The 21,185-nt window shown below is 37.4% G+C and overlaps 1 protein-coding gene across 2 annotated transcripts; it reads left to right on the top strand.

The window, feature by feature from the left end:
• Positions 1-2,097: 2,097 nt before the first annotated feature.
• Positions 2,098-15,314, top strand: Pph13 (PvuII-PstI homology 13). 2 transcript variants are annotated; one of them, XM_073976659.1, is made up of 4 exons: positions 2,098-2,153; positions 2,665-2,786; positions 13,541-13,794; positions 13,860-15,314. In XM_073976659.1, exons 2-4 carry the CDS (start codon positions 2,743-2,745, stop codon positions 15,005-15,007), a joined length of 1,446 nt encoding a protein of 481 aa, XP_073832760.1. In that variant the 5' UTR covers positions 2,098-2,153; positions 2,665-2,742; the 3' UTR covers positions 15,008-15,314. The 2 variants fall into 2 exon arrangements, with proteins under 2 accessions (XP_073832760.1, XP_073832761.1); XM_073976660.1 differs by having other exon boundaries at positions 2,102-2,602; positions 2,716-2,786.
• The last annotated feature ends 5,871 nt before the right edge of the window (positions 15,315-21,185 follow it).

Raw genomic sequence — 21,185 nt, 5'->3', positions numbered from 1 at the left:
GTGTCAGCTCCCTGACACTGGGATCATTGGGGTTGGTTCGACGAAGCTCATCACGGTCATTTGCTAATCCCGTCGCCTCTGCTGGGAAGTTTGGTCTTACTTCGGGTATTCGACCAGCAGGGATATGGAGAGCGGCTGCAGCAGTGATGATGTCTCGGAACGCCTTTCCGCTACCCGAACATCAAAAGGATTGTGGCGTTCTCTGAAGCGGTGATTAGTGAACTCTCTGAAATCCGGCCAATCAGATTTCTTATGATTGTCGAATGTGCGGCGTTCAGAGGTAATGAAATCGGGTGGTCTGCTAATAGAGACAATTATGGGGAGATGGTCTGATCCGAGAGAAATGACGGGTTGCCAGGTAGCGTATTTGTCAGACCAGGTGACACGATGGTTATGTCTGGCGAGCTGTGACACTCTCCTCTAATTCTGGTAGGGGCGTCCTCATTGACCGTGCAAAACGTAGAGCTGTTAATCTGCTCAGCCAGCGCTGTACCTCTCTGGTCGTTTCCGAGGGCCGAATGTCACATCTCATGATGCGCATTAATGCCCCCCAGGACCAGACGATTATGACCTTCCAAAAGCGGGCTAATGTTAGGCACGTAATCTGAGGCGGGATGTATAAGTTCAGCAACTTTATCTCGGCAGTTCCACACCTGACTGCTACCCCCATACATTCCATGTACTCGTACAGACTGGTGCAACAGGAAAGCTAATCCCCCACCTCCACTTCTGGTGCGAGCCTTCCTTAGCACGTTGTAACCATCACAACGTTGTAAGCTACAGTTGTTGTTGAGCTTGGTTTCTTGCACCGCAGGGACCTTGATATTCCTCCGACTACTATTTCCTCGATCTTACCTCCGAGTCCATTGCAATTCAATTGCAAAAAGGCTGCATTTTTGGGGATTGGGACAACAACGGCTGGTGTTAAAGGCTGCGTGTGCGGTTGTTGTCGAGGGGACTGCGGGGGAGTTTCGTAATCACACGACGAGGGAGTTTCGTAATCCGATGACGACTCACTGGGGACTGTATTCACGCAGCATGCAGCAACATAGTCGCTGTCGTTGTCCCTCACGTGGACAAGTCCAGAGCAACCCTTTAGATGCACCCACTCCTGACATCTATTGCATCTGACCGAAGGCTGGATGTGTGTGAAGATGCGGATGTGACAAACCGAGCACAAATATATTGGTCCTGGGTTTTCCTCCGTCCCGGCACGGACCAAAAGAATCCAGAGCAGATATTCCGGGATATGCTGCTCCCAACACAGAAAAACGAAACAAATACAAACATATGTAAACCATCAATATTTCATACAGCTTGGCCACAAATGTTTTGCGCTACATCAATACATGCGAACGGTATTGACTGTTTAATCCGTGCCTTTTCATTCTTTTGTCTTTACGGATTATAGTTTTGGTCCACAGCGAGGTCGAAGATTCCCAGTATAAATAATTGTTGACTTATCCCCCACAATTCACCCACTTTCTAACAACCCGCCCAGGATTAAGGAAGCAACTCTACTGGCACCTAACGTTGTTTTTCAAATATCGAAATTCAACAAATTCTTACATTTAAAAAAATATATCCTTCTTCTTTTTAAAATATCAAATTTCTTCATAATTTCAAATTAAAAAAAAAATATTTTCGTAAATCCAAATCATAAATTGTTGTTGTTTAAAATGTAAGTTTTTTCCCACCACTTATATAGTGCAGGGGTGGGTTTCTTACTTTGCTTCTTCAAAGTGGAAGGGGGAAAGATAAGATGACAAACATTATAATACCCCCAAACGACATAGTGGAACAGCGTTCTACGACGACAATACATAGTAAGGCAAATGTTAAAATTTAAATGGAGAAAAGTGGTCAACAGCGCTAACGCCTAAGACAGCCACGACAACGACGACACTTCAACCAAATCGAAATAAAATGAAAGAAAAAAATACAAAATCCATAGAATGGTGAAAAACTAATTCCTAAGGCTTCTCTAATGCCAAACGGTAAAACAGAAAAAAACTGATGGATGGAAAAACTAGAAAAATAGCCACACTCAACAACGTTTGGATTCCCTAATTTAGTCTAGTCGGTGCTGTGGACGGTGCAATAGAGAATTTTCCACCACAAAAAAAAAAAAACTAAACTCAAAGAAGAAAAAAGTGCATTCCGAAAAAATAAAAAAATAGTTTTAAATCAATCAAAAAGAAATTTTGAAAATAATAAAGGATACTAAATCAGAAATTTAACTCGAAACATCCCTACTTGTCGTTGCGTGTACATTCGGTTTTGAAACGAACAAAAATCAATAATAAAAATTCTATTTTTATAAGCTCTTTGCTCTCGGTTTCTGTCACTTTTTGACTAGTGCATGGAAAAATCCTTAGTGAACCTACCTACCAACCGAACGAATGAAAACACGAAGCCTTAGTAATGTAGACTCAAAATATTTTTGCCTTTTTTAACAAAAATCATCTTTATTCGCAAGAATATTACAACAACAAAATATTACTAAAACAAAACACCTACCGAACCCGTTCCACAGATATGGAGCTGCAGTTTTACTTGAAACTATTTTAAGAAACCTCCACTTGGATAAAATAAATTTTTTGTATATAAAAGTACACATGTATTTTCTGTATATAATTTTTATGTATGTAATAAACGTATTAGAATTTAATATTCGGGCTTAGCTTTATATTTTTTACTAAATACCGAAATTAGCTAGTCATATTATCCCACATATTTTGAATGGAAAAAGGCACAACTATGAAAAGGAAGCAAAGACGTTACAGGTAAATAACATTTTTTTAATATCGCTTATAATACTCAACTTTAAATATATCCGACTTCTATGACAGATGAGAAATCATGCAGATTGGATTAAAATCGATACAACCTCTACAGAAATTGATTTCTAAAATCACACTTTTTGAATGTTAACCAAATAAAGAATCAAACGCCTTTGGCGAGAGCTTAACGACACTGTGTGTATGACTACAAGAGACAATAACAGGAGTGGTTGACCGACAGCTCTGTTCAAAATAATAGGAAAAATATTTTGATCTCTGACGATCACATTTAAAATGAGTTTTTAAATGTTTTTTTTTTTAAGGGACCAAAAAGATCCGTTTAGTGACTCGTATGAGGGTTAATTTTTTCATTGTCAGTAATATTGCGAAAGACACTTTATACCTAAAATTGCAAGGATTCCAAGAAATCTGATGTCGAATATTTCAAAACCTGTAGAAATGGGCGGAATCTGTCACGTTTATTTAGGTTACTTCCCGACGTACACTTTCAAAACGCCAATACACGTGTCTTCTTTTTTCGGTTCACTTTCATAATCTGTCCGGGTGTTCTGGTAATTTTAAAAAAGTTCAATTTATGTGAAAATCGCCAGAAAGAAAATAGCCTGTTTTGACTACCACCAAAGGACTTTTGTTTTCAAACAAACTTCAACTATGTTGGATTTACTACTATCAACTAAAATATTTACAATTTTGGTCGTAAATTCAATCAAAGAAAATATATTTGTTGTCCTTTTTTTCCACACTCCTATTTTTTGAACAAACATTTTGAAGACGATTTATAATGTCGGTGTAAACAGTAAGTAATGTAAAACAAATTGCCACATTTCTGTTAATGAATTAACAGTTGTAATATCAACAATGTTAACCAATAAAAAATTGACCAACATGTAGAAGTTTAACCATGTTTAATCTATTATTCTGAACGCAAAAAGGGAAAATTACCTGGCCTAGCCAACACCGCGTACTGCAAGCCGTAATTTTTTTGGAAAGTTTGACAGTTTTTAGCCTATCCTTACTCAGGACAGTTTTTCGTACGACCATTTTTTTAACATTTTCGTTCAAGAATTTTTCACAATTTTCGACGTAGTTAATCACCGCAAGAGTGTATCGATCAAGTTAAATCTTTGTATGTCGATAAATGACCATCCTACCATGAAAAACTGGATTAATGAATTCAAGCAAAAGGTGGCATGTTTCTTCAGAAAAACTGACCGTGTGGCGACTATACGGCTTGAGAAATATAAGACGGTTAATTCTGAATGTTACACTACAAATTGGTTGCCTGAAGTCTAGTGAGAAATTGGAAAAACGAACCAGAGAAGAAAACTCATTCTGCATTATGACAATGTGGGCTCTCACACATTGGCCGGACAAAACGTGGAATTGATGGGTCATCCGCCGTACAGCCCTGACTGGGGATCCAATGACTTCATTTGATTCCAGCGTATTAAAAAAAAGGCGTGGGCAACGATTTTTCTTGCCTGAAGATGCTGTAAGAGCGATCAAAAACCATGATTTGGAGGTGTCTTAATCGGAATGGAAAAAGGGCTTCGCCAATAGGTTTGAGCTGACGAAAAAGTGTATAAGTCATGCTGGAGACTATTTAAGAATACAATAAAACCTCAGCATTTATGCTAACGAGGGTATATACACTTTCATACGGGCAAAATGTGCCTCATCGAAATAATGGTTTTAGACCCCAAGTATGTTTGGACGAAATGTGTTTCAGACAATTTGGAGTCGATTGAGCAATGTCCGTCCATCTGTCTGTCTGGGTGGCTGATTCAATCCAAAATTTGGCATTCGTAATATTTTGTCCAAACTGACTTTAAGTTCGAAGATGGGTTATATCGGTCCACTCCTTCCGGTACCTCCACCACAAAAGTTGGAAAATGTTCGGAAAATTTGTACGAACGATAACTCTTGAAGAGAGTAACCGATTTGGTCCATACTTTGCAAGTCATGAAATGTCTGCCAGACTTAGATGTGGTTTTAATATGGACGCAATCGGTCCACTCCTTCTGGTACTTCCCACACAAAATTTCGGTTAAGTTCAGTTTAGGACCTGCTCTCGAATCGCTTTGGTTTCTGTTGCAACAACTTGTATTCACTGCCCCATATACGACGGTAAAAGTTTCATCAGGGGCAAGTCCACACTTCAAGAGAAATAAGCCCCAAAGTTGCAAAAAAACCCCTATGACACCGTGTGAGGTGGTTGGAGTGCAAGGTAACTCTCGAACGGATCTGCCAATTCGGTCCAAAATTTGGCCTTAGTAATATTTTGTCCAAACAGGTTCAAATATGGACTATATTTGTCCACTACTTCCGGTATTTCCCACACAAAATTTCGGATAAGTTCACTTTAAGACCTGCAATCGAATCACATTGATTTTTGTTGAAGCAACTTGCCTTCGCTGCCTCAATTACGATGGTAATTTTTTTTTCAGGGGCAAGTCCATGCTTCTTGAGCAAACAGCCCGAAGGGTGTAAAAACCCCCTATGGCATCATATGTAGTGGCTGGAGATCCACTTACATAATGGTCAATGTCGATCCATTCCTTTAAGTATCTCCTCCGCAAAACTTTTGATCTTTAATCCTAATCAACATTTTTGTCGCTTCATACATCCAACATTTTTAAAATCCCCTAAATACATACGTTTTTATACCCTATACCACAATGTGGAAAAGGGTATAATAAGTTTGTTTTCCCAAAAATTCATGTAACGCCGCGAAATATTCGTCGTAGACCCCTCATGTGGTATACCAAACTTCATATCTCGACGAGATAAAGCGATTTAGCGATGTGTGTCCGTCCGTCCGTCCGTCTGTCCGTCCATTAAAAATTGTAATCAAGCTAGAGGCCGCAATTATGGACCGATTGTCACGAAATTTAGTATGGAGGTCGGGTTTGGACCAGAATAGAACTGATTAGTTTTTGGCGATGATCGTGAAATGTTAAAGGGATGAAATGGACCAAAAACAAAATTTTTGCTCGATTTTGTAGCCGCTCTGTAGGTCGCAATAATAGTCCGATCGGCGCGAAATTTTAAACGTAGTTTTGGTTTGAGATGAAGAAGTAGCGTGCAAGTCAACGGTATGATCGGATAATATTTAGCGGGTTAAATTGATCAAAACTTTTGTGTATACATTTAAATAAAAGTTATCATTTATCAAAAGCTAGCCCGGAAAGCTAGTGCACAGGGATAGTGGTATAGGGTATCACATGGTCGGCCCCGTCCGACTATAGTCTGTTCTTACTTGTTTTGTTTCAATATACACAGGCTGAGGGTATATCTCTGTCAGCTAAGCTGACTGATACTTTTTTACGTGTTATTACAGCGTTTTATTTAACTTGCTTTGGTGTCCGTTTAGTTTAAATCTGGTAACACATTTTTTATACAGTTGCAGTTGACGAATTGAACTAAAACTTTGCACACTTTTCGGATTTGGATGACAATACATGAATATGAAACCAAAATTAAAATGGGTCCATTTGTTTCAATAGGTCCCATATAACGGTACCACCCGATTTCAAGTATTTTGAGGATTTTGTCTTCATTTTTAGCTGTAATTTGGCATTTGAAGTTCCCAATGTTCCAGGAACTTTCCCCCTAAAAATTGTGGACATAGGTCAAGGTATGGTATAGCCTCCATATAACGGTACCACGCGATATCATTTTTATGTTTTTATCTACATTTTCTGCTCGAATGGACTGTAATTTGGCATTTGGAGTTCTCAGTGGTCAAAAAATCTATTTACTAAAAAGTTAAAAATAAAAAAAAATAATTAAAAAAAATAGTTACAGTGTTTTATTTATAATTGCACTAAATTCTAGAAAATAATTATTCTTCATGATCGAATCTCTCAAATAAAATGTTTGCCGTTTAATATGGTAGCCATTTTTAATGTAAATGCAAGCGTTTTATTTGAGAGATTCCATCATGAAGAATAATTATTTTCTAGATTTTAGTGCAATTATAAATAATACACGTCGAAACATACATGTGTCTGAAACAATTATTTCCATCAGACACACCTTTGATCATATCAAATTCTATATATTCCCTCACTACCCTAAAGACTGAGGTTCTTAAAAAGAAACACAATTTTTGTTGGTGACAAAAATGCTTTGTAAGTTTCCGACGTAATTTTTAGTCGTTTCGGGAAGTATTGGGGTGCCCTTGGAAAATCCGCTATCAAAATTATTACACAATACGAGAAGTGGCATTCCGCTGGTTTAATGCACAAAAGTATTGAACTTTGTGGAGAAGGTACCTAAAGGAATGGACCGACATAGTCCATTTCGAAACTGGTCTAAGTATGGGAGTCGTTCCTCTCGGTAGTTATCGTGCCAACCAGAAATTTCAGTTGGTGACCGAATTTCAGGATTCCAGCTCTTTCTGTTCACCCACATCCAAAACGTACCAAACTTAGTACCATTTAGTACTTTCCGTACCCATAAGTACGAATTTCCAAGACTAACTCAATCCTTCAGTCCAACAGTAATCTTAATTCCAAATTTCAGGATTTCAGCTCTATCCGTTCACCCTAATCTAAATTGTACCAAATTTAGTAACATTCAGTACTTTTCGTACCCATAAGTACGGATTTCCAAAGCTACATCAATCCTTCACTGCATCAGTAATCTTAATTCCAAATTTCAGGTTACCAGGTCTATCTAAATCCTTTTCGTACACATGAGTACGAATTTCTTAAACCATTTCCTTTCATAAAAACCACTTCCCAAACTTGATTTCCATACCAAATTTCAAGATTCTAGCTATAGCAGTTCAAAATATACAATTGGTACTAATTTTATAACTTTTAGTACTTTTCGTACACTTAAAGGTCGGAGTCCAAGTCTACGAGTCGGAGTCGAGCAATTTTGCTGAACTCGACTCCGACTCCGAGCAAAATGTTTTCTATGTTATTGAAATATAAAATAAAGTTCGGCACACCAATATTTTTTCAAAAATCATTATTTTAAAAGAAAGCTATAAGAAAACATATGGTAATATTCAATAAAGTTTTACAATCGTTGAAGTTGAGGTTTACCATTTAATAAATCGCGAACAGTAAATATATGTTTTGAAATATGAATATACATATTTATGTTGATTGAAGTGTATTAGCAAAGATCTCATAGCATAGACCATAAAAATAATTTACGTGGATGCTGTGTTGGTGGTAATACACAAAAATGAGTAAAAATGTGTTGAAGTAAACAAGTTTTTTTGTGTGTTTTTCTTGATTTCTGGCCAAACCACGCCATATTCAGACATGTGCTCAAAGAAATAATTAAAGAATACCCCTTGGGCAACATGGTTCTAATGTATGATATACAAAAAATCGATGCTAATGTTTTGAAGTTTTGATTTCGGCGTTTTTTGAAATTGTCGTATAATCAGGGGGCGCACAGTGTCAGTGTCAGCGACCACCTCACTCAGGGCTTAACCCCTATTTTAACAAATCGCTTTGCGGTTTTGGCGATAGCGCGAAAACGAATGAACCGATCATCATATATTTTTGTGTGTTTATAAAGTACGTAATAGTCTTGCTTTAAAACGAGAGACTTTTAAAAATATAAATTTTATAACGAGTGGTTTTCTCTAGGGCTGAGGTAAGCTCAGTCGTTGCCAGGGTCGACCTAAGGACCCACAAACCTCAAGTAAAACACGAGTGTTTACAATTTCAATGTTTATTATAAAACTCTTGATGTTTGATAGACGAACAATATGTGTGAGGAATATGGATGAGATGTATCTTAGATAACCAATGGATAGATGACAATATGGTTGTTGTAATCGGCTCGATGGTGTTCGGGTTTTAGATATGGGCTCAATGGTAGCCGGGTTGTTGTTGTTGACTCGATGGCAATCGTGTATGCTTGCGTCGGTTCTGATGTATTCGGATGATGTCGGCTATAAGGGTGACTGTCAACTCGGCAGTCGTCGGGTGTGTGGCTCGGCTCTGTGGTGTTCGGATTGCTGTCGGCTCGTCTACAATCGTCGTGTGTGTGTCTCGGCTCTGTAGTATTCGGGTTGCTGTCGGCTCGTTGGCAATCGTTGGGTATGTGGCTCGGCTCTGTGGCATTCGTGTTGCTGTCGGCTGGTTGGCAATCGTCGGGTATGTGGCTCGGCTCTGTCGTATTCGGGTTGCTGTCGGTAGTCGTCGGGTGTATGACTCGGCTCGGGTTGCTGTGGGGAAGAGATCGGTTAATGGGAGCTGTCTAAGAGCATGGAGCTGGCTATGAGCTTGAGCTGACTGTGAGCTGAGAGCTTGCTATGAGCTGGGAGCTTACTATGAGCTGGGAGCTTGCTATGAGCTGGGAGCTTGCTAAGAGCTGTGAGCTTGCTAAGAGCTGTGAGCTTGCTAAGAGCTGGGAGCGTGCTAAGCGCTGAGAGCTTGCTATGAGCTGGGAGCTTGCTAAGCGCTGAGAGCTTGCTATGAGCTGGGTCGAATCGTAGCAAACTAGTATGGTAGACTGCGGACGAGCCACACGTCTGTTTGTACTTTGTTCGGCTGATGATCGACGAGAAAATTCGAGAAAATTCTCATATATAAAGACAAGAGTTTGATGTATTTAATAAGCTCGCAAAAAATATGAAGACTGAACACCAAATTTCAGTAATTTCGGGTGGATATTGAGGCCACAACATTCAAAATACCGAAAATGGGGAGGTACGGTTCTATGGGGGCTTATGGAAGACGAGGACCTATACTGACAGATTTCTGGTTGAAAGTTATAAGCCCTCAACGAAGACTCAATACCAATTTTAAGCCATTTCGGCAAAAACCTCCAAAATACTGAAAATCGGGAGGTACCGTCCTATGTGGACTATATGAAGGCGTGGACCTATGCAGACAAATTTCAAGTTGAAAGTTTTATGACACTAAAGAAGACTAAATACCAAATTTCAGCAATTTCGCTGTAATAATGAGGCCGTGGTGCAATGGTTAGCACGTCCGCCTTGCACTCAGAAGGTCTGCGGTTCGAATCCCAGGCCAAGCAACATCAAATTTTCAACGGTGGCAAAATTCCCCCTCAGTAATGCTGGCGACATTTCCTGAGTATTTAAGCCTTGAAAAACTTCTCTACAAGTGGTGTCGTAAAACACGCCGTTCGGACTCGGCAATAAAAAGTAGGTCCCATATCATTGAGCCAATATGAATCGGCGTGCACTCATTGATATGAGAGAAGTCTCCCTTGTCCCGTATGGGATGTTAGTGGAACAATTATTATTATATTATTATTACACCCAAAATTCTCAGTTGGAATGTTTCATACCTCTGCTAAAGACTAACTACCAAATTTCAGTAATTTCGGTTGGTCATTATGACTAAAACTTTCAACATAGGGAGACACAGTTCTATGGGGGATATATCAAAACGTGAACCGATCATCCCAGTTTTTTGTCTTAGAGATTGTAAATCAATAATAGGTACGTGTACCAAAAATGATGAACCTACAACAACTCCTTCCATTTTTGGCCACAGTTAATATGAACTCGCGACATAGTGGGGCGCAAGCAGATAATGATCCAAAAAATATGTAGGATTGTAGAACTAGTGATTCCACGTCGTTTGATGTGTATCACATGAGTGTGCTCTATACAGCTTCCTAGTAATAGGAGTCCAAAATCGTAATTTGGTGCGTAAATTTCCTTAAAGAAATATTTTTTGGCTTTAAAAATTGCAACTGTAACACAGGTACCTTTGAACGCCGCGTGATATTAGTTTCTTTACGCGCCGGATCTAATGAGTCCTTCCGCGTTCGAATCCATCCACTAAAACGGCGGATATAGATACCTTGAATATGGGAAAATCTGTAAAAATATATTTTGACAATTACGCGCATTGAAACGCGATTTTCTTTGCAAATTTATATATAAATAGAATTTTTTACACGCGATTATAATATTTGCAAAATGTTGTGTCATAAATTACAGAGATTCGGGAGTAATCTTCGTATTTAACCTAAAACAGAATTTGATGGCAGTCACTGAAATCGGATGCACCTACAAGCATATGCACATCGCGAAATTAGTACCCATTTGAAGATTTCTTTGAATGATGGCACATTTTGGCCGCTGAATGAAACATAGATAAATGCATACATATTGATAGAGATGCACTCGCTGTATCCGAAAATCCCATGCGCCTCCACTGAGTATAAAAGATTCGCGAATTAAACGCTTTTCAACTTTTCTGTTCTTTCTTTGGTTGTAAATTCATTATTACTCTCTACTTCTTATTTCTATTGCTTATCACAGAAAGCAAATATACTTTCACAATGACAAACTATTTTCCTTGTAGATTTTTTAAAATTTTTATCAAAATACTTCAGGTTTTGTATGGAATATTAGCGAAATAGTAGAATAATCCTTAAAAATGTTTCTCCAATTTTTCGTATTAAACCAAAAAATATATTTTTAAAAAATAATTTCCAACAATAAGTTTTCGTCTTTTATTGTTGCTGTAATATGCAAGATATACACCCAATATTTATAATTTTTGGTCTCACGTTTGTTTATGCGTTGTCTAGATTCTGTACGTATTTAATTTATTTTCTAGAGATTTTTATGGACTCTGAGTTAGAATAAATAAAATTTTCACCAAGATTTCTTCATTATTTTTTGATTTTAGGCGAAAATAAAATTTAATTTATCAAATATTTTAGCATCTACGGATATCAAATTCTGTTAACAAGCTATGTATACATTTTCTTATTACATGCTTTGTGTTAAATATTTTTTCACGTACCAATTTTCCGAACATTTTCGAACTTTTGTGGGGGAGGTACCGGAAGGAATGGACCGATATAACCCATCTTCGAACTTAAACTAAGTTTGGACAAAATATTACGAAAGCCAAAATTTGAACCGAATCGGTTCATCCCTTCGAGAGTTATCGTGCGCTCCAGCCAGCCAGACAGACAGACAGACGGACGGACATTGCTCAATCGACTCCAAATTGTCTGAAACACATTTCGTCCAAACATACTTGGGGTCTAAAACCATTATTTCGATGAGGCACATTTTGCCCGTATGAAAGTGTATATACCCTCGTTAGCATAAATGCTGAGGGTATAAAAAGTAGCATAAGATGAAATTTTGTACAAAAATATTCACCCAAAAATGTTATGTAGGATGGTTTAAAGGTAATAAAGGACAACATAGTTCAAAATGTGTGCGCTGAATTTTAGTTTAAGGTGTGATCCCCAAATGTAAATTTCAGAAAAAAGTAAAAACTATAAATAGCATGGAATATATGGTCAAATGTTCAAGTCGATCGGAACAATATTGCTTAGATATCAGCGTATTTTTCTCTAAATGAGATTTAGAAACCAGCCACAAAAATATATCACAATCGGTTAAATAGTTTTCGAGCTAGAGTTGGCACCGCAAAACGCTTTAGTAAAAACAGGGTTTTAAGACAGCCATTTGCCACAAAACTTAGTAATATTTTTCTCTTTCAGATGAAAAAAAATCAACCAAAAAAATTTCGTAGTTTTCTCTTTTAAGGCTAAAAAACTGGCCTGGAGTCGGAGTCGTGCCAAAAATACCTCGACTCCGAAATCCTGCATCTCATTCCAAATTTCAGAATTCTAGCTCTTCCCGTTTGCCTAATACAATGGGTGCCATATTTAGTACCTTTTAGTACTTCTCGTACCCTTCCAGTTCGAATTTCCAAAAACCAAGCCTTATCTCACCCCTACACACCAACAGCAACCCACAGTCAAAATTTCTACTTTCAGTCAGTCACTCATCACTAAGCTCTTTTATACATGTTGGGCATAACTTATGGCAGTATTAGACAGCTTTTTCTTGATTTCAAGATCCAGCAACCTTTGTATATTTTTTAGGACGGAAGACAAGCTAATCGATCTTGTGGAATGGTATGTCTTGACTTCATCGCGTATAGAATGTACGTTACCGTAATTTTCCTCCATAGAGCCGGAATGAACGATAAACACAGACAATGTTTCAAGGCATATAATGCTGCAACACGCTTCAGAGCAGATTAGAAACTATTGATCGCGCCTATCTTTTTAGATCAAATTGAGTAGCAGACCCTCTCTTAGAGCTTCGTAAGCGTTAAAACGACTGTCTTCTTTATATAAATCACATATTTATAAATATTTATATATTTATGTAAACATTTGTATATATGCCTATGTAGGCATTTGTGCGTACTTTGCCTATATATGTATGTAAGTTATGTAAAAAGGAAAAACAAAGAAAAATTCGATATATGGGTGGATGAATGGCAACAAAAACACATTTGCATCACACATATTGACAGGTATTTATTTATTGACGTGTATACAAATCCAAGTACATAGCATGTGTACATAAAATATGTAGGTAAACAATACATAAATATGTACACAAATATATACATGTATGGGTGTGTGTGGATTTCAGACATAGTTAGACAAAAGACTTTGCCACCACATGTTACCGGATATTCTTCGACAAGTATTTGATTTGACATGTGGGTGAACAAAATGTTTCCATGCCATGAATGGTGGTGCGAGGGGGAGTCAGTCCATTGTTGGTCTTCCAGCCAAAAAGACACCAACAAAACAATGTTGCAGACATGACGTTAGCAGAAAACTAACAATAACAACAACTAAAGATAAGCCTTACTAATATCTCACTTATTTTCTTTTTATTGTTTTTTTCTTTTGTTTTCATTTATGTTTTGTTTTGTTTTTACTCTGCATTTCAGAACCACATTCAATACAGTACAACTTCAAGAATTGGAAAGGGCATTCCAGCGTACCCACTATCCGGATGTTTTCTTTCGTGAAGAGTTAGCGGTACGCATTGATTTAACAGAGGCCAGGGTCCAGGTATGGTTTCAAAATCGACGAGCCAAGTGGCGTAAGCAGGAAAAACTGGATCTCAAGGATGGTGAAGAGCTGGGCTCCCAGGGTCAGGCGTATGATGATAATGTATTGGTGCCCCTGGATCAGCCGTTGGGTAGGAAAAGACAGCTAGTTTAGAAAATAGTTCTTATTAAAACAAATTAGTTTTTTTTGTAATAGGTTCCACTTTATTACCGGATACCCCTCCTCAGTCCTCCAACTCTTTGGACAATGAAGGCAAAACACCCTTCAGCAGTGATGGCAGTGGTGGTGGCTCTTCGGGCTTGGGTTGTGATGGTGGCCTCACCACACCCTCACGTATGTCACCAAATATTTTCCTCAACCTCAATATTGATCACATGGGTCTGGAACGGGGTGGTAGTCTATCGATGGAGTGGTCGACATATCCCCCCACCTCCATTGGAGGCAATAGTTTACAGGATATGGCAACAACATCGAATAAATCACCAGCATCACCTCAGTTAACATATGAAAACAACACCACCAATTTACCTACCTCTTCGGCGTCTTCAATGATGAAGTCGACATCCATGGATTTGGCAGATCATCATGAGGGCTCCCAGCAGCAGCAACAACAATTTCATCATTTATCGCACAGCAATGGTCATCATGAACAGCAACAACAACAACATCCTCAACATCATCAGCAACAACCCACTCTGCATCATCATCACCACCACCACCACGATCTCAGTCAAAATACCGAGGATCACGGAACGAATGGCCTAATAACGGTCAACTGTTTCAATACCTCATTGGATTTGGTGGATAATACCACATCCACCTCAACCTATGATGAAATGAAGTATCTCAATGTGGATCAATATACCATTGAACAGCTCAAGGCGGAATGTATTTTAAATATGGATCAGACCCTTTCGCTTGGTGATGAGGCCACAGATGTGGATGATAAATCTTCCGGTACCCAACATTTGAACTTAGCGCACTACACCCATCATCCTGGTTCGTTACAAGATCAACAAGTTCTCAATGAAAATCTCCACAATCCTCACACCTCAGGTATATCACTGTTCAATTTGGAGGCTTCTTCTCCCGATCAGGATCCATATATTTTATCTCAACCTCCGATTGGGAATCACATGCAATTACCGGTAAATTCCCATTTGAATGTGGGAGGAGATTCACTGCATCAACATTTGCATACGCTGAATTTGGATCTGCCCGTCTTTGGTTTGACCTCAATGGTGGATTCGAAATCATCGCCTCCTCTACTGGTCCTGGATAAGCCGTTATCATTGAATATAAGTGTTGATGGTATCACTGATTTGGTAGATGATAAATACTGAAACCCAAGAAAAACAAAACGGCTACTACTCGTTTGATCTATAAAAATTATGAACCCTCGGACTAAGATCCCAAGAATGCCAGAAAATTTGTCAGCAATTTCTATAGAAAATTTGTCAGGACCCTTAGGCCTGAGAATTTTTTTTGAACATTTATCAGGGCCCTGAAGAATTTTCTATAGACACTTTTTTAGGACGCTTAGGCCTTATGTCTGAAGAATTTTCTATAGAAACCTTTTCAGAACCCTTACGTCTGAGGAAACATTTTCAGGTCACTCAGGCCTGAGGAAAATTTTCTATAGAGAAACTGCTTTAGACCCTTAGGCCTGAAGAATTTTCTATAGAAAATTTGACTCTTAGGCCTGAGGAATTTTCTATAGAAAAATTTTCAGGACCCTTAGGCCTGAGGAATTTTCTATAGAAAATTTTTCAGACCCTTTAGGCCTGAGGAATTTTCTATAGAAAAATTTTCAGGACCCTTTAGGCCTGAGGAATTTTCTATAGAAAAATTTTCAGGACCCTTTAGGCCTGAGGAATTTTCTATAGAAAAAATTTCAGGACCCTTTAGGACTGAGGAATTTTCTATAGAAAAATTTTCAGGACCCTTTAGGCCTGAGGAATTTTCTATAGAACATTTTTCAGGACCCTTAGGCCTCAGGAATTTTCTATAGAACATTTTTCAGGACCCTTAGGCCTGAGGAATTTTCTATAGAAAATTTTTCAGGACCCTTAGGCCTGAGGAATTTTCTATAGAAAATTTTTCAGGACCCTTAGGCCTGAGGAATTTTCTATAGAAAATTTTTCAGGACCCTTAGGCCTGAGGAATTTTCTATAGAAAATTTTTCAGGACCCTTAGGCCTGAGGAATTTTCTATAGAAAATTTTTCAGGACCCTTAGGCCTGAGGAATTTTCTATAGAAAATTTTTCAGGACCCTTAGGCCTGAGGAATTTTCTATAGAAAATTTTTCAGGACCCTTAGGCCTGAGGAATTTTCTATAGAAAATTTTTCAGGACCCTTAGGCCTGAGGAATTTTCTATAGAAAATTTTTCAGGACCCTTAGGCCTGAGGAATTTTCTATAGAAAATTTTTCCGGACCCTTAGGCCTGAGGAATTTTCTATAGAAAATTTTTCAGGATCCTTAGGCCTGAGGAATTTTCTATAGAAAAATTTTCAGGACACTTAGGCCTGAGGAATTTTCTATAGAAAATTTTTCAGGACCCTTAGGCCTGAGGAATTTTCTATAGAAAATTTTTCAGGACCCTTAGGCCTCAGGAATGTTCTATAGAAAATTTTTTAGGACCCTTTGGCCTGAGGAATTTTCTATAGAAAATTTTTCAGGACCCTTTGGCCTGAGGAATTTTCTATAGAAAATTTTTCAGGACCCTTTGGCCTGAGGAATTTTCTATAGGAAATTTTTCAGGACCCTTTGGCCTGAGGAATTTTCTATAGAAAATTTTTCAGGACCCTTAGGCCTCAGGAATTTTCTATGGAAAAATTTTCAGGACCCTTAGGCCTCAGAAATTTTCTATAGAAAATTTTTCAGGACCCTTAGGCCTGAGGAATTGTCTATAGGCAATTTTTCAGGACCCTTTAGGCCTGAGAAATTTTCTATAGAAAATATTTCAGAACCCCTCAGGCCTGAGGAATTTCTATAGAAACATTTTTAGGACTCTTTAGGCCTGAGGAATTTTTTATAGACAATTTTTCAAGACCCTTAGGCCTGAGGAATTTTCTATAGAAAACTTTTCAGGACCCTTTAGGCCTGAGGAATTTTCTATAGAAAATTTTTGAGGACCCTTTAGGCCTGAGGAATTTTCTATAGAAAATTTTTCAGGACCATTTAGGCCTGAGGAATTTTCTATAAAAAACTTTTCAGGACCCTTTAGGCCTAAGGAATTTTCTATAGAAAATTTTTGAGGACCCTTTAGGCCTGAGGAATTTTCTATAGAAAAATTTTCAGGACACTTTAGGCCTAAGGAATTTTCTATAGGACCCTTTAGGCCTGAGGATTTTTCTATAGAAAATTTTTCAGGACCCTTAGGCCTGAGGAATTTTCTATAGAAAATTTTTCAGGACCCTTAGGCCTGAGGAATTTTCTATAGAAAATTTTTCAGGACCCTTAGGCCTGAGGAATTTCCTATAGAAAATTTTTCAGGACCCTTAGGCCTGAGGAATTTTCTATAGAAAATTTTTCAGGACCCTTAGGCCTGAGGAATTTTCTATAGAAATTTTTTCAGGGCCCTAGGCCTGAGGAATTTTCTATAGAAAAATTTTCAGGACCCTTAGGCCTGAGGAATTTTCTATAGAAAATTTTTCAGGACCCTTAGGCCTGAGGAATTTTCTATAGAAAAATTTTCAGGACCCTTAGGCCTGAGGAATTTTCTATAGAAAATTTTTCAGGACCCTTAGGCCTGAGGAATTTTCTATAGAAAATTTTTCAGGACCCTTAGGCCTGAAGAATTTTCTATAGAAAATTTTTCAGGACCCTTAGGCCTAAGGAATTTTCTATAGAATTTTTTTCAAGACCCTAGGCCTGAGGAATTTTCTATAGAAATTTTTTCAGGACCCTTAGGCCTGAGGAATTTTCTATAGAAATTTTTTCAGGACCCTTAGGCCTGAGGAATTTTCTATAGAAAATTTTTCAGGACCCTTAGGCCTGAGGAATTTTCTGTAGAAAAATTTTCAGGACCCTTAGGCCTGAGGAATTTTCTATAGAAAATTTTTCAGGACCCTTAGGCCTGAGGAATTTTCTATAGAAAATTTTTCAGGACCCTTAGGCCTGAGGAATTTTCTATAGAAAATTTTTCAGGACCCTTAGGCCTGAGGAATTTTCTATAGAAAATTTTTCAGGACCCTTAGGCCTGAAGAATTTTCTATAGAAAAATTTTCAGGACCCTTAGGCCTAAGGAATTTTCTATAGAAAATTTTTCAAGACCCTAGGCCTGAGGAATTTTCTATAGAAATTTTTTCAGGACCCTTAGGCCTGAGGAATTTTCTATAGAAAAATTTTCCGGACCCTTAGGCCTGAGGAATTTTCTATAGAAAATATTTCAGGACCCTTAGGGCTGAGGAATTTTCTATAGAAAAATTTTCAGGACCCTTAGGCCTGAGGAATTTTCTGTAGAAAAATTTTCAGGACCCTTAGGCCTGAGGAATTTTCTATAGACCCAGGAAGGGTCATGAAAAATGTTCTATAGAAAATTCCTCAGACCCAAGAAGGAAGGGTCATGAACAATTTTCTATAGAAAATTCCTCAGACCCAGGAAGGGTCATGAAAAATTTTCTATAGAAAATTCCTCAGACCCAGGAAGGGTCATGAAAAATTTTCTATAGAAAATTCCTCAGACCCAGGAAGGGTCATGAAAAATTTTCTATAGAAAATTCCTCAGACCCAGGAAGGGTCATGACAAATTTTCTATAGAAAATTCCTCAGACCCAGGAAGGGTCATGACAAATTTTCTATAGAAAATTCCTCAGACCCAGGAAGGGTCATGACAAATTTTCTATAGAAAATTCCTCAGACCCAGGAAGGGTCATGACAAATTTTCTATAGAAAATTCCTCAGACCCAGGAAGGGTCATGACAAATTTTCTATAGAAAATTCCTCAGATCCAGGAAGGGTCATGACAAATTTTCTATAGAAAATTCCTCAGACCCAGGAAGGGTCATGACAAATTTTCTATAGAAAATTCCTCAGACCCAGGAATGGTCATGACAAATTTTCTATAGAAAATTCCTCAGACCCAAAATGGGTCGTGAAAAATTTTCTATAGAAAATTCCTCAGACCCAAAATGGGTCGTGAAAAATTTTCTATAGAAAATTCCTCAGACCCAAAATGGGTCGTGAAAAATTTTCTATAGAAAATTCCTCAGACCCAAAATGGGTCGTGAAAAATTTTCTATAGAAAATTCCTCAGAAGACCAAGGAAGGGTCATAAAAAATTTTCTATAGAAAATTCCTCAGAGCCATGAAGGGTCATAAATTTTTTTTATGGAAAATTCATCAGGTCCTCGAAGGGTCATGAACAATTTTTTATAGAAAATTCCTCAGATCCAAGAAAGGTCATGAAAAATTTTCTATAGAAAATTCCTCAGACCCAAGGAGGGTCATGGCAAATTTTCTATAGAAAATTCCTCAGAAGACCCAAGAAGGGTCATGAAAAATTTTCTATAAAAAAATTCCTCAGAAGACCCAGGAAGGGTCATGAAAAATTTTCTGTAGAAAATTCCTCATAAGACCCAAGAAGGGTATTGAAAAATTTTCTATAGAAAATTCCTCAGAAGACCCAAGAAGGGTATTGAAAAATTTTCTATAGAAAATTCCTCAGAAGACCCATGAAGGTCATGAAAAATTTTCTATAGAAAATTACTCAGAAGACCCAAGAAGGGTCATGAAAAATTGTCTATAGAAAATTCCTCAGACCCAGGAAGGGTCATGAAAATTTTTATATAGAAAATTCCTCAGAAGACACAAGGAGGGTCATGAATAATTTTCTATACAAAATTCCTCAGAAGACCCAAGAAGGGTCATGAAAATTTTCTATAGAAAATTCCTCAGAAGACCCAAGCAGCGTCATGAAAAATTTTCTATAGAAAATTCCTCAGAAGACCCAAGAAGGGTCATGAAAAATTTTCTATAGAAAATTCCTCAGAAGACCCAAGGAGGGTCATGAATAATTTTCTATACAAAATTCCTCAGAAGACCCAAGAAGGGTCATGAAAAATTTTCTGTAGAAAATTCCTCAGAAGACCTAAGAAGGGTCATGAAAAATTTTCTATAGAAAATTCCTCAGAAGACCCAAGAAGGGTCATGAAAAATTTTCTATAGAAAATTCCTCAGAAGACCCAAGAAGGGTCATGAAAAATTTTCTATAGAAAATTCCTCAGAAGACCCAAGAAGGTAGGGTCATGAAAATTTTTTTATAGAAAATTCCTCAGACCCAGGAAGGGTCATGAACATTTTTCTATAGAAAATTCCTCAAACCCAGGTAGGGTCGTGACAAATTTTCTATAGAAAATTCCTCAGACCCAGGAAGGGTCATGAAAAATTTTCTACAGGAAATTCCTCAGATTTGAGAAGGGTCATGAAAAATTGTCTATAGAAAATTCCTCAGACCCAAGAAGGGGGTCATGAAAAATTTTCTATAGAAAATTCCTCAGACCCAAGAAGGGGGTCATGAAAAATTTTCTATAGAAAATTCCTCAGACCCAAGAAGGGGGTCATGAAAAATTTTCTATAGAAAATTCCTCAGACCCAAGAAGGGGGTCATGAAAAATTTTCTATAGAAAATTTTTCAGACCCAAGAAGGGGGTCATGAAAAATTTTCTATAGAAAATTCCTCAGAAGACCCAAGAAGGGTCATGAAAAATTTTCTATAGAAAATTCCTCAGAAGACCCAAGAAAGGCCAAGAAAAAATTTTTTATAGAAAATTCATCAGAAGACACAAGAAGGGTCATGAAAAATTTTCTATAGAAAATTCCTCAGAAGACCCAAGAAGGGTCATGAAAAATTTTCTATAGAAAATTCCTCAGAAGACCCAAGGAGGGTCATGAAAAATTTTCTATAGAAAATTCCACTGAGCCAAGGGTCATGAAAATTTTTCTATAGAAAATTCCACTGAGCCAAGAAGGGTCATGAAAAATTTTCTATAGAAAATTCCTCGGACCCAAGAAGGGCCATGAAAAATTTTCTATAGAAAATTCCTCGGACCCAAGAAGGGCCATGAAAAATTTTCTATAGAAAATTCCTCAGACCCAGGAAGGGTCATGAAAAATTTTCTATAGAAAATTCCTCAGACCTAATGGTCCTCAGTAGTCCAGAAGAGTCCTGGTAAAATGTCCCTTTGAATGTCCCTAAATCTATGTGAAGGTTGTGTATGTCTATCTTTGAATGTAATGCTTTCCCCCTCTTCCATACATTTTCCTCCCTCTATAATAATTGAAATATTAACATTTCCAAGTAAATAGAACAATTTTGTAATATAATCTTTCTTTCTTTAATGACAAATTATATTCAACAATTATAGTTTAGTTTAATTTTAAATTATTTTAATTGTAAAAAAAAAAAACAAAAATTTGCACTAAAAAAATATTGTTAAAAGAAAAAAAATCTAAAAATAAATTAATAATAATAATAAATATTTAAAAATTGTTCATTATTATTTTGAAAAGGGTGTCAT

This window comes from Musca autumnalis, unplaced genomic scaffold (assembly GCF_047663935.1).
Source record: "Musca autumnalis isolate F117 unplaced genomic scaffold, ASM4766393v1 scaffold_3, whole genome shotgun sequence".
NCBI lineage: Eukaryota > Metazoa > Arthropoda > Insecta > Diptera > Muscidae > Musca > Musca autumnalis.
Note: the sequence above shows the minus strand (reverse complement) of the source record. Positions and strands in the feature narration are given on the sequence as shown.

Bases quoted from the DNA above. Each gene is read 5' to 3' on its own strand.
- Pph13 (XM_073976659.1), top strand. From the start codon at position 2,743: ATGGAAAAAGGCACAACTATGAAAAGGAAGCAAAGACGTTACAG. The intron at 2,787-13,540 runs GTAAATAACATT...TCTGCATTTCAG, and splicing joins AGGAAGCAAAGACGTTACAG to AACCACATTCAATACAGTAC. The intron at 13,795-13,859 runs GTAGGAAAAGAC...TTTTTGTAATAG, and splicing joins GCCCCTGGATCAGCCGTTGG to GTTCCACTTTATTACCGGAT.